General features: G+C 38.0%; 1 protein-coding gene across 6 annotated transcripts in view; it reads right to left on the reverse strand.

The window, feature by feature from the left end:
• The window catches only part of LOC5568837, a 125,122-nt gene that overhangs the window by 11,398 nt on the left and 98,804 nt on the right, over positions 1-14,920 (reverse strand). For 3 of the 6 annotated variants that reach the window (XM_021842687.1, XM_021842685.1, XM_021842686.1), the window contains exons 4-6: positions 8,306-8,995; positions 771-848; positions 472-513 (exon numbers count right to left, since the gene is read on the reverse strand). In XM_021842687.1, coding sequence (XP_021698379.1) covers positions 472-513; positions 771-848; positions 8,306-8,995 — 810 coding nt within the window. The remainder of the gene's footprint in view (positions 1-471; positions 514-770; positions 849-8,305; positions 8,996-14,920) is intronic. The other 3 variants (XM_021842688.1, XM_021842689.1, XM_001658153.2) reach the window with 1 other exon arrangement.

Genomic DNA, 14,920 nt, shown 5'->3' on the forward strand with positions numbered 1-14,920 from the left:
TTTTAGGGGTCAATCAGACATGCTGTTGAAAAGCGTTTTTCAATTTATTGTCATTATTTGCGATTTGAAAATTAAAAGAAATCGTTTAACCTGCCGACTCTTAAAAATCAGCACTATTCCAGTTGAGGTTTTCACTAAGCAAAGCGCAAAGAAAAACATGAACGCTAATATTAGCGCTAACAGCTTTCAAAGATAATGGTTTAGCTAAAAATAGAATGAGTCAGTATTCACCTAAAATTAAGAAGCAACTGCTACACAGCTTGCCGTATGTATTGAAGTAATACACTTAAAAAGCGATCAGGAAACTCAACCACACTACACTCTAAATACATCTACATGTCTACTTGTTAATCGATCTACTTTTCTTTACACTACACGTAATTGGACGATGTTTGTTAATAAACAGTTTAGCTAGTTAATAAACGATCTTGCTAGGAAGCTACTTTGACTGATTGATTGATTGGTTCATACCTTCCGAATCAAACTCGGGTTCGTAGAAAAAATCTCCTCTTTCTGCGATCGGTTTGCGATGGGATGTGGATGAGAAAATTGATTTTGTGCCAATTTGCATTAAAGCGTGGGGATGTAAGTGATGCGATTTTGATGCATGTTTCGGAGATAAAACGGTAGGTTGTATTATTCATGTGGACTTGGCTCAAGTGCTAGGTTGTTCACTTCCAGTAGTGTTTCTACTTCAAAGTGAGAACATGCGTTTATTCACCAATGCAAGTGGGTAATTACAGCGATAATATGAGGAAGGTGGCACTTACCTAATATTTCGTCGTCTATCGAAGGATCTTGCCGAATGGTTTCCTCGGTTGGGAAGAGATCATGAAGTTTACATTTCTCTGAAATTGAAAGGAAGTTAAGAATGATAAGTGAAAAGTAGATAACGAAAATAGTTTATACTCGAAAATTGAAGAGAATCAAAATAGTTATTTAAAATGCATGATTTGCGGAGGTTCTTCTCACGACAAGAATGTCTGTCTAGTGAAGGAAGATACCGATAAGTTCATATGCGCCAATATCGGAAGCAATCATGAGTCAAATTTTTGGGCTCGCCCTTCGCGTAGGCTTGTCGTCGAGGCCAGACAGATGAATGGTAATGTCCGTTACGATAACGGTCGTTTCCGGAATTTCCCTGGTAGAGTATCGAACAATACTCATTTTGTAGTTGACGATCGCTTGATTCAGAATCATACCCATCAGGAAGATTATAATCATGCTCATTCACAAACTAATTTTAATCCGTCGGATAACCGTTCGAATCTTTTAATTTTGAATGTATCTACCGAAGCAAAATCCTTTGCCGATATCGTAGCAGGTAATTTGAACTTCTCCCCTTTTCTTACTACGAGTACCCATTCTAATTGTTTCAAATCAAATGGAAAAAACCCTGCCGCCACAGGAAACTTCTACTCCACCTCTTCGGCTACCGAAAATTTTAAATCATCAGATAATGTACCCACTTCAAGTGATATATCTGCCTCTGATTTTATTTTTCTAACTGAACAATTGAATCAAATGATTGATGCAATGTTCAAAGCCAACACTATGACTGAAGCAGTCCAAGTTGGTGTAAAATTTACTAGTTGAATTGTTGTTTGATTACGTTTTTCTTATGGATCCAATAAATAATAATTTAAATATTTTAAATTGGAATGCTCGTTCTCTGAATGGTAAAGAGGGCGAGCTGTTTAATTTTCTTACAGCTAATAACGTGCATATAGTAGTTATTACTGAAACCTATTTGAAACCTGGATCCAAACTCAAAAGAGATCCTAACTTTTTTGTGTATCGTAATGATCGACTTGATGGGGCATGTGGGGGAGTTGCAATCGTCATTTGAAACTAATGTTTTTGAAAGTTTAGGTGTTTCTGTTGAAACACAGCTTGGTAAATATACTTTCACAGCTGCCTATTTGCCTTTTTAATGCTCTGGACAGCAAGTTTATTTGCTCCAAACTGACTTGCGAAAATTGACTAGCAATTAGTCATTATTTTTGTTATTGGTGACTTTAATGCCAAACATCGGTCATGGAATAATTCACAAAGTAATTCCAACGGCAGAATTTTATTTGATGAGTGCTCTTCAGGAGATTTCTCAATTCAATACCCTTAGAGCCCTACATGTTTTTCCTCTTCTAGAAACCCATCTACGATTGATTTGGTCTTAACCGACTCTGGTCATCTTTGTAGCCAACTGATTACTCATGCTGATTTTGATTCTGATCATGTCCCTGTTTCATTTCAAATATCCCAGAAAGCGATTCTCAATCCTATCAACTCCACTTTCAATTATTTACGAGCCGACTGGAATATATATGTAACATATATTGACGCTAATCTTGATGTTAAAATTTCTTCGACCAGTTTTCTGTGATCTTTTGTGGTATACCCGTGTCCATTGTTTAGTGCATGTCGTTCTATTCCATTACTATTGAGAAATAATTAAGTAGTCTTTTTTTGTACAATTATCATTCCTTACCACCTTAGGCACCACAGAGCCTCTTTAGAAAAAGATACCGCTATTTATACCTTTAGGAGGAAACAGTTTGTCACCATTAAACTCTCAAAAGCGCGCCCCTTAATCAGCTTCGGCCACTATGCTGGTTGAATAATACCGATTTTGACCATGCATCGGTACTATTCTTCTTCTTATTCTTTCTGACGTTACGTCCCAACTAGGATAAACCCAGCTTCTCAGCTTAGTGTTCTTATGAGCACTTCCACAGTTATTAACTGAGAGCTTTCTTTGTCGATTGACCATTTTTGCATGTGTATATCGTGTGGCAGGTACAAAGATACTCTATGCCCTGGGAATCGAGAAAATTTCCTGTACGAAAAGATCCTCGACCAGCAGGATTCGAACCCACGACCCGCAGCATGGTCATGCTGAATAGCTGCGCGATTACCGCTACGGCTATCTGGGCCAACGGTACTCTAGCGCATCAAATTATTGTTTCTACTATAAGGTTCAAAGTCGTTTTTTGTAACTGTGAGCAGGTTTCATCTCATTATACATTTAGATTCCTTGAATCAAGAAGCTTGTTTAGAATGTAGGAGTTCTGCTACTCCACTGATTCGGAATCGTTTACCTCCAAGTGCTTATGTTTGAATATTTACATAAGCACTTGATCTTGGAAAGAAATTGTCTCATGATTTGAAGCCAGCCTCAAATGCTGATTGAATCATTTTTCCTCTTCGACCTCCTCATCATGTAAGACAAATAGGTGGGCCTTACTGACTTAGTGACTTCTCTTATACTCTTCCGACCATAACTTATCAGTATTAACAAGAACAGATACAACAAGAGTACAATATGGTAGATCTTACCTTGTAACGCATCTCATAGGTGATCCACCGGCGTTACGGGTAAATTTAGGACTTACTAGTCTAATTGAAAATCAAGTTACTCAGGACTTCGAAAATATTCTCAATCAAGAGAACGTTTTCGAAAATTCCTGGGAGACTGATGTGGAAGAAGTGAGAACTATTATTAAAAAAATCAAAAATATGAAACCTCCTGGCGATGATGGAATTTTCTACATCAAGCCAAATGTAACAAATATGTAAAATGTCTCTATCCCCTTATTGATAGAAAATCAAAACTTTGTCTTATGAACAAGCTTTTGATATTCAAACAAATTTTCAGGTCAGCCATGTTGTATGCTGTACCAATATGGACTAGCTGTTGTAATACCAGGAAGAAAGCTCTGCAGAAAATTCAAAATAAAATTTTGAAAATGATTCTGAGACTTCCTCCCTGGTATAGTACCAATGAGTTACATAGAATATCCAATGTTGAAACATTAGAACAAATCTATATAAATAAAAATGAAATGGTGTTTGTATGTCTCGAAATGGCTTACGAACGGGTCAACGGATTTGAATGATTCTTTCTCCGTTTTGTTCGTTAAGGGTTCCGACGTGTTTGTGTGTATAGCATTTCCAGGATATTCACCGAGAAAGTTGCAAAATTGAGAGTGAACGGAACTGTCATTTTGTATGGGACGATCAAAAGCGTTTTTCAACAGCCTACTTGATGGCAAGACGAAGTTTGGCGGGACCACTAGTGTCAAATAAAATCATTAATAATTTCAGGCAAAAATCGTTACAATCTTCTATTGCCACGATTGATGCGTTATATAATTAGGTTAAGTTAGGTTAAATAAATTTAAAACGTGTTTTTTTCTCTTATAAGCAGGTGAAATCTACCCACCTGTAAAAAATCTGAACTGCTACGGCAAATGAAATGTAATATGTTGTTAACAAAATGTTAATAAAATCTTAAATTTGTTCCACCAAATTAGGATGATAGTGTTGTCTAATAACACAGAACACCTAGATTTAGGAAATGAATGTAATGTTTGGAATAATACTAGGGTCGGTGTTCCCTTAGTGGACAGTCCCCTATAGTCGCACTAGTGGCTTTTTATGGCCGTTTTGCTATAAATCTTTTCAAAACATTTTTTGACATGAAGGTCAGGAGCTATTTATCTAAGTACCATTGATTTACAGCTTGATTTTGTTTAAAAAATGATCGAAATAATTAGTTTTGCTTAAAATTTGAGCTCCCTTGCGCCTATAGTAAACCTATTGTTCCTATAGTAGCACTAGGGTCGATGTACCAATAGCCGCATAGCTAAGAAAAAAATTCGTATAAAATCGAAAAAATAACGCTAGCGTCATTATTTTTACATCATCCGATAGCTTTTTATCTTGGTTTTATGGAAAAAATATGAAAACTACGAAAACTCAAATGTTTGTATTTATTATCGCGTGTGCCACTATAGTAATACATGTGCCTATAGTAGCAATATTTCTAATTTCTGTTCCTATAGTAGCACTAGTATCACGGCGTTGGCAGAATACTTATCAAAAACGTATTTTTACAAAACTTTTATATTTTTCCTACAAAGTGTGGAACAAAAGCTTTCGTTTGATGTAAAAAAAGTTCTTAATTCATCAATTATTTTGTATAATGAAAAATAGTTTCTCTCAGTAGTGCTACTATAGGAACAATAGGTTTACTATAGGCGCAAGGGAGTTCAAATTTTAAGCAAAACTAATTATTTCGATCATTTTTAAACAAAATCAAGCTGCAAATCAATGGTACTTAGATAAATAGCTCCTGACCTTCATGCCAAAAAATGTTTTGAAAAGATTAATAGCAAAACGGCCATAAAAAGCCACTAGTGCGACTATAAGGGACTGTCCACTAGGGGAACACCGACCCTACTGACAGAATTTATTTTTTATCATTCGAAATAATTGATGAATTTAGAGCTTTGTTTTACATCAAACGAAAGCTTTTGATCCACACTTTATAGAAAAAAATATAAAAGTTTTGTTAAAATACAGTCATGGGTTCGATTCCCAGCCCCTCCACAAAAAACCCGTCCAGCCACCAGAAGACGCCTGACGGAGGACCGTGCTTTGGGGAGCACATCCATCCTCCGTCAGTATCAGATGGTGACTGAGACAAACTGATCCTCTTCGCAGGCAGCTAGCCTCAATAACAGCAGAGTTAGATCAAAAGTGTTTTCGACAAAGTTGTTCAAAATAACTTTTTCTAAAAGTTTGCAGAAGAATGCAGTCACAAATTTCATCAAACAAAAAAGTTTGAGTCAAAATTTTAACTTAAATAAGAACCACTCAATTCAACTTTAATCTCATAAGAAGCAAAACTTAATTACGAATAACTTCTCTGAAGACATCGACGGCTAAAATCGACGAGAACAGAGAAAACACTTTTTCCGGCTAACTTGTCGATTCGGTCCATTGTGCAGTGGTCAGGTGTTTGCGTCAATTCATGCAAACTGACTGTTTGGTCGGGTAAAATGGTGTATAGATATGCTTTGTAGTTGACATACACTCCCGTACATAAGTTTGGGTTCACCCCCTAAAAAACATACAAAAGTGTTCAGTCTACAGGGTGTCCGCAAATTATCCGTACAAACTTTGAAGACATGGCTCTATACATTCAAGCATAATAAATTTAATATTCTTGCATGGTTTTAATCATTGGCTTATTATATTCTTAAGAAGTAAGTTTGACTCATTTCCGATTTCAAATATTTGCAAAACCAAGCCAAATGTATTGATGTGTCTTAAAGGGAGCTGTTTTTCGAGCTTTATGACGGAACAGAAATGTCCATAGAACTTACTGGATTTGAACCGTATAATTTTCTATTTCCAGTCTAACTTGAAGCCACTAAGCTGTAGGTTACTTCAAACAATATTAGGACATTTGAATTCATCTCTTTTAGATTTTAGGTATAACACATCTCCAGTATGACTAGCGCTGAGGGGGAAAAACGTCTCCAAAAATTTTAAATTTGCCTATCTCAGTAACCAGCAATTATTTCGAAATTTTTTAAAGTTGTATTTTGTGTTAACATATAGACGTATTATAAAAGGTACATGGACATTGATGTGTCATTGTTTTCAATGCGAAATCATCTTTCCAATATTTTACTGTTCGGATAATTTGCGGACACCCTGTATATCTCTGGGATTACACGTCCAATTGAAACTCTCTAAGCCGCATTCGAAAGGCATTGAGTTATTCTTACTTCGTATGTATTTCTCCAAAAACATTTTTTTGCATTTTGTATAAAAATATTCCTCAGTCAAGTTTTGAAATTCAATCTTTAGAAAATGCACAGATTATTTGGCTGAGAGTGATAACAGACGCAAGATTGCGGCAGGGATCACAAATTCGCATTTCCCCAACGACGATAGTGCTGATGGTTACGTCAATCATGTAAACATGGGCAGTATAATTGAAACTCACATACACCTAATCTGGCCAGGGAACTCCTAATTTACCAACTCTCATAAGAAATCAATGTGATTGGTTAATTTAAGAACCACAGTTACCCTACCCGGCCGGATTTTTGTCCTAAATCAGACCTGACCAACCTTTTTGGTTCCTATTTGAAATAAATTATTGTCGCGTTCACAATAATAGTCCCAACTGAAAAAAATCTACCTTAAATGATTGCTACATATAGGGCTTCTTATTTATTCAAAAGAAATATCTTAAACTGAACAAAACTGGCCACACTACCTTTTCTACCGAAAACTTTTAGTTAATACCTGAGACGAGACTCGCGAAGACGGTCTTCTTTTTCTATGATTGCTGAGTGTTTTTCTTATTCCACTTTGTGTTTATACCAATTATGCGCATGCTGTTCAAATCCTCCCATGAACCTCTCAGCAAAAAATGGTTGAGTTTGCATCACATCGAATCATAAATAGCCGTTTGAGTGAAATTTCATGCCAGCAAACGTAGCAGACATTAGAAATAATTAATCTTCTGCTAAGATTTATCAGCAACTTTGGAAAAAACTTCTCCGCCGACTGAACTTTATAATAACAGTTAACTTTGAACGCAATACTTTTCACTTTTTCAGCCATAAAAACGATGGGCTGCATTTGACGTTTCGTGAGAGGGGAATCTGGGCTGCATATGACGTTGATATTTTTCCTCTTCGCGAGTCTCTCTCAGGTTAATACCTGTAGAAGTGTACATGACAGGGGGGTATACGCAACGAGATGCGCCTACCGTTCATGTTTTGTGGGTGTATTCGTTTGGCTCACAACGCTGCTAGGCAACCCGCTGTTTGAGTGTTGAAATGCATCAGCATTTGCTGCCTGGCATGGCCCGCGTTCGACCTGTGCTGTTTGGGGTCGGCCCGCGTGAGAGATGATGCTGTTTGGGACGGCCCGCCCGAGAGATGATTGTTAGGCGAGCTTTGTTTGTAGTTGACAGCCGTACACCCACCCTGGTACATGAGCCTATGCATGCTATAAAACGTTTGACTTTTACTGTGCGCCCTGTTTTCAAGTTGCCCGTAAGAGAGAGCGAGACAGCACCAACACACGGCGCACAGTAAAAGTCACGAGAACAAAAGAATTTATGGCACGTACAGAGGCTCATAAATTTAAAACCAATAGCCTACTTTAAGGCCGCACGGGACGTCATCATAATCACCCTATCCATTTCAAGAAGCAAATCCCAAGAACCACTCCATATATCGATGCGAAAATGTATCACTATGATTCTATATGTGTAGTGCACAACCCAATACATTTTCAGCTTCATCGGTTCACTAAAACTCGTGATTTGCTTCCACAAAGTTTTGATGATAATTGTTAGAGTGAGACGAAAGATAGGGAAAATAACACGGTCTCCCGTGTCTCCTTAACTTTCAACGACTGGAGTCAGATTCAGTTATCAATAAACTTTCCACAATTAATCCCATTACCAGCCCAATCTCTTACATTCAGTACTTACTGAACGGAACGTACTCATATCCATTTCCGATGCGTCCCTTTTTCGGTGGCAGCGGTGGCCTAATGATGTACTTGGTGCCGTCCGGGCTGGTAATGAACGGTTGGATGTCCATCGCCTTCGAGAAGCTCCACAGCAGATAGATCACCCCCGCTTTGTGTTCCCATTCGTCGAACAGGGCATCCCGTAAAGTTTGCGGCACCAGGACATTAATTTCCGTCGAGTTTATCGTCACCGTCGTTAGCGCACCTGACACGCCAACCGTTTCCTTGAGGGAGCTAATGTCCGTCGGATCCAACATCATCAGGGGCGGATTTTTCAACTTTTGGGCGGAAACACTTTCTTGTTGGCTGTGCCGCGAAGTCATTTCGTGATACACGCTCTTGAGTGCGTTGAAGTGTTCCATGTCGTCTTTGATCCAGTACGCGAACAGGTGTCGCCGGAAGTTGTCATCGATTTCCGTCAGGTTGTCCACCCGCAGCTCCTCGGCGATAAAGTCTTTAATGTAGTCCTCCTTGGAGATTGTCTTTTTCATGTTGTCGATGCGGTTCTCGTTGATGTAGGAAAGAGTGGTAAAATTGCGGGTGGCATTCGAGTGGGCCAGAACCGTCGGCGTCACTCCGTATCGACATATTTTCCACAGCCCTGAGTGTGACGATTTGAAATAGCGCCGGGTTTCCGGTATGAAAATGCCTGCAGGAAGAGAAAAAGGCAAAACTATGTGAGTGAAATGTGAGTTATTGTCAGGCAAGGTGAAAAGAATTCCTTTTATGCCAGCAGAAAAAGCAAAATGGGGTATATACTAGTCATTTCGAACCAAATTCCCTTCAAGCCAAGTAAACAAATTGTTCAGAATTCATTTTCAACTAAAGTACAAAACCGTACAGAAGACATAACATTAGGAATAACGATTTAAATTATTCAAACGACTATGAAAATCTCTAATTTACCTAGACTCCTGAACGATGAGAAACTTTTTAGATAAACGGTTCTACATCAAGCCAAATTACTCATTCCACTGTGATTTAAATCTTTTTCTTCAATTCATATAAAACAACCACTTTCGATAGCTAGGCCTTCCTTAGCCGAGTGGTTGGAGTCCGCGGCTACAAAGCAAAGCCATGCTGAAGGTTAGAATCTCAAGTTAGAATCCCGGTCGATCCAGGATCTTTTCGTAATGGACTTCCCTGGGCATAAAGTATAATCGTATCTGCCAATAGAAATATTAATGCTTCTACTTTTCTGCCACACGATATACGAATGCAAAATATGGCAACTTTGGCAAAGAAAGCTCTCAGTTAATAACTGAACACATAAGAACACTAAGGGCCGATTTCTTCACCTTCGCTTAAGCCGTAAACCACGTTTACCCATACGATTAAACCAGGTTTAAGGCCTAAGCGGTGGTGAAGAAACCGCTTATAAGTTGAGAAGCAGGCTCTGTCCCAGTGAGAACATTAATGCCAAGAAGAAGAAAAATGTGTTGTAAAGCTAAGTATGCTGTTTCGCTCAAGAAAAGTAAAAATTTCTGCTCAAGAAATGGTCAAGAAATTTACTACAGTGAGCTCCATTTGAAATGACATTTCTTTTCAACTGCGTACTGCAATCAAAGAAAAATGCTTTTCTTGAGCATTTCTTGCAAGAAATTTCCCACGCATCAAGATAGGCGATTACTTTTCTGTTGAAGTGCATACTTCGCTTAATCCGCGGGCAAATTTAAAACTTTTAGTAATGTTATTCTTTGGAATTCAAATATTGTCAAATTAATTCCGACAAAATCATTCATTGATCTCTATAAGTTTATGTAATCGATTTTTTTATGAAATAACATTTAACGTTTCATAAAATTAGCTTTAAGTGACACGCTGTGGAGAAATTGATCATCATAGTAGGTTTTAGAATAACAAATTTGCCTATGTGCTAAATATTGGTCTCCTTAATCTAGAAATAATGTCAAAGTTTTACATTTTATTGCAAAATTAAACTTAAAATCTGAAGAACCCGCCTAAATGTAGTCAATTTCCTTTAATATAAGCATATTATTCGAGAATAAACGATTTTATGTGCAAAAAACTATGCTTCTAACTTTAAATGATTTAAAATATGAGTTACACAACATTTCTAACACTCCAAGTTTGAATGAAGTCTTAGCATCAGCGGATTGTTTAGTACCGACATTTTCATTAGTATGACCTACACCTTCAAAAACGATATAATACGAAGTGGTGATTACAAATCTATGAACCAGATAACAAGATACATTCCTTGTTATCTGGTTCATAGATTTGATGCCAATTAAACACTAAGCATCTTAAAAAGTAAGTGCTCTTCGGTACCGTCCTGATCAAATTCACCCCGGGGATCCATTTGCCCCCGTATTACGGTATGTTATATTCAATGTTGGACTCACTGTGATTGACATGGGAAGGTGGTAGAATGGATAGTCGTTTTGTATGGTAATTGTTTGCAAAATATTACGTTCAGAAGTATTTGTGTATTTTTACAATCATAATCAATCCAGCATATTGTACTAGAAGTTTTTTATGACACTTTTTGTTGTTTCCAAACACTATAGCTGTGACTAGAGTGACACGAGGCTGTCACACTGTCACACGACATACACAGGCAAAAATGGTAATTGGCAAAGAAAGCTCTCAATTAATAACTGTGGAAATGCTAGTAAGAACACTAAGCTGAGAAGAGCCTCTCTCCCAGTTGGGACGTAGCGTCAGAGAGAAGAAGAAGAAGTCGTTGAGTCTGACTGAACATGAAATGAAAGGTGTGCAACAAAAAACGGTTTTCTGTACCATCTCATTTTTTTGCGACTCATTGTGAGCGAGACAATGGGAAGAAAGCATGCCAAAATATTTTTTTGCAAACTGTGCCAAGTTTTCCTTTACGCTTCCGGTTCTAGCGTTTGCAATTTGGGAGCAAACTGTGGCTTGGTGATTATTTTAGTTATTGAATAGGAAAGACGAATGAGAAAATGTCGGTTAGAATTTAAATACATTAGTATGAAAACAGTTTATCTGATTCTGATTCATCAGATGTTTCGGATTTTGCACATGGAAACAATTCTCGCGTACCAGCTTATGGCGGTAGGGTGACTAATCCAGTAGTAGTGTGTGTCCAATAATAGCGATAGTGCAATTTATAGCGTGTTATATACAAGTTGTTGGTGTGAATGAATGAATACCATATGGACAGTCCCTCACGTACTCTGACGTGCTGAAAAAATCTAAGGGAGGAAACGCTGTTTAGGAACTAAAACTGTTCAACACAAGCTATTCATACATTTGTCATATTATGCTTATGTATCAACCTTAGTCCAAATTGTTGGAAAAGTAAATATTTTGTACAGCACCAATAGACAAGTAAATATTAAGAATTATTGGGAAAGAAAAAGAACACAATTTTTCACACAACGTAAGGATCTACGGAATGCGTTGCTGGAGGTATAACTGACTGGTTTGACAAGTTCTGCCTATGTTTTAATTTCAATTTATTTAATATGATGCTTCTTTTCTCGCCAGAAACGGATGTGGAAGTGATATTTTGTGAAGATTTGTTCTATGCTTACTGTGGTATTTTGCACAAAATAACGATAACAAGTTGGTATAATAAGATTTATTCGATTACAGAATTCGCGCACTTCAAAAGACATAAACGTCCACACACAACTGACTATGGTTCTCGAATGAATCCCCATCGCCACGCCTGCTGGGCTCAGTTCATAATTCACCGCATCTCCCCTTTTTATCCAGATCACGGTTGATTAACAATATAATCTTGCTGCCATGCCGGCCGCGACATCGAACGGGAAGGACGAGAGGGCTGTACCAACTCTAGTTCACGATCGGGTACTGGGTTGCTAGTCACATCATCAACGCTGCTTGATGTCGCCTCTTCGATAGAATCTGTTTGCAAATTGGGTATCTTTTTTACATGTGCCGTGTTTCTTTCTAGGACACCGCCGGACAAGGGATCAAGTACTTTGACACGATTTCCTTTCTTCTCCATGACGTTGTACTCTGTTCTACCAAATGTTGGAGTAAGTTTTCCTGTTGATACTAAATTCTTCAACAAAACGTTGTCTCCTTCGCGTATATCTGATGGCTTTGCATGTCGTCTTATATCTTCGACTTAAAATAAGTCATTCAATGGACCGGGATTGGAAAACGGATTTACTCCAGTACCTAATGATGTATAACACCACTGCACATTCAGTTACTGGAAAGGCACCTTCCGTTTTATTGCAAAATCGTTTGATCCGGTCTAAAATTCCGTCAATAGGTGATATAGAAACGGCCCCACCAGTCAGTTCTGAAGCCAGGGACCGTGATACTATTCTAAAATATAGAGGAAAAGAAAGGGAAGATATAAGACGACATGCAAAGCCATCAGATATACGCGAAGGAGAGAACTGTTTTGTCTCTCAACCTCGCCATTTGCTTGTGGCCAATATGGGGCTGTATGATTAAGCGTTATATTTCTTGAGCGGCAATAGTCTTCAAACTCTGTGCTGATAAACTGCCGACCGTTGTCTAGAGTGATTGTCCTTGGGTAGCCTAGCCGTACGAAGATTGGTTCGATTTGTTTTATCGTTTCCTCTGATGTTATTCGCTTCATGTGCACACTTCCTTGTATCGACTATAATAATCGACTATCACCAGCAGGTATTCATTTGATGGTAATGGTCCTAGAAAGTCCATTGCTACATCCACCCAGGGTTCATTCGGCATTGCACGTCGTTGTATTGGTTCAGGTGCGGATGGTCTACTAACCAGACGGCATCCTTCACAGCTTTTAACTGTTTTTCTTACTTACATTATTCCGCTTGGCAGGAATCAGCGTAGGTTCTTCTCGTCGCCAGAATATGTGGTATTTTACACAAAATAACGATAACAAGTTGGTATAATAAGATTTATTCGATTACAGAATTCGCGCACTTCAAAAGAGATAAACGTCCACACACAACTGACTATGGTTCTCGAATGAATCCCCATCGCCACGCCTGCTGGGCTCAGTTCATAATTCACCACACTTACTATGACGAAAATTGCAAATTTTGCTGTTGGCAACGCCGTACGCATCTAACTATTGTTTTCCTTAGCAACGCTAGTCATCCAAAACTTTGCTAGAAAAATGACTACTTTCGACGTTTTGTCTCTTCGACGTTTTGTCCCTTTCGACGTTTTGGGATTCAAAATTTTGGTATTCGATATTTTGGGTTTCGACGTTTTGTCTTTCGACATTTTGTCCCTAAACCTTCGTAACTATGAAGAATATTGAAACACAATTACACAAGATAAATTGGCTTTTTATAATTTTCTTTGGAAAATTCACAAAAAAAATGCAATAGCAACAAAATATTACTGTGTGCACTAGGGTGATCAAGTTACACCTTACAAAATTGTTCAGCTTCGGGGAGTCATATAAGCAACTGTGAAAATTTGAGCTGAATCCATAAATTCTAAGGAGGTGTTAAACGAGCTTAAGTTGATGGATTCTACTCAAATTTTCACAGTAACTTATGGTTGGCCCAAATCTAGGACAGGACGTGACAGCTCAACTAAGACCGCTTCGTTGTTTTTCAGTCGATAACCTCGACGATACAAAAGTTAGTACTACCAGTATTTTTTTTTATCAAATCTTGTGAATAAACTCAAACATCAAGGCTCATAATTTGGTTGTTTCTTGCACTCTTCATTCATTCAGAGCAATAGGAGATGCTAGCTATTTTGAAAATAAGGTTTATATTCAAGTCCGTCGACATATTTAGCGAAAAAGGATCATTGAAGGTAGTTTTTGTCAGTGCTCACCGCATCAAAACAAAGGCGCCACTGTATATGGGATTTAACATTGTGACAGCATTGCTGTTCTGTCAAACTACGGTGGCGCTATCTATGCTTTTTATGGCGGCCGTTTTGGTTATTTTAACGATCCAATGACACAATTTTCATAACATCCATAATTGAGTATTTTTAATGTATTTTATACACTTAAATTATTATACGGATTCCTGTGAAATCTCAACAGCTGAACAGTTCGGTGAAATAATTTAACGGATTACGGTAAATTTTTACAGTATTCGGTAGAAAATCACCGTAATACGTTAAATTCCGACGAAATACGGTGTTTTAGGGGTCTATTTTATAAGTCGAATCGATCAAATCGACTCGACTGGAGTCACTGTCGACCGAAAAATTCGCTCGACTCAGCTCTGTCACTCGAGTTTTTCGACAGTTGTCACTCTATGTGACTGGATTAATATGGGAGTCGACGGGTGACATCTGAAATACGCATGTTTGCTTTGATCGACAATGAATATAGACGAGTCACATGAATCTGCTCGATTTACAAAATAGGCCCCTTATTTCACCGAACTGTTTAGCTGTTGAGACTACGGTGAAATTCACCGATTTCCGATAGAATGAGCTTAATGTGTAGCATTGTAGGAGCACCTTCAAAAATTTAAAAAATGTTGATAAAAATCAACTATCAACACGGCGGTCTGGCTAGCAAAACGACCAATAATGAGTAGTCTTTTTTGACAGGCAATTGGTTTCGTTTTGTACTTTGACCTGACATGCTTGTCTTAGGTCAAAATGAACCAAT

This window comes from Aedes aegypti, chromosome 2 (genome assembly GCF_002204515.2).
Source record: "Aedes aegypti strain LVP_AGWG chromosome 2, AaegL5.0 Primary Assembly, whole genome shotgun sequence".
NCBI classification, from domain to species: Eukaryota; Metazoa; Arthropoda; class Insecta; order Diptera; family Culicidae; genus Aedes; species Aedes aegypti.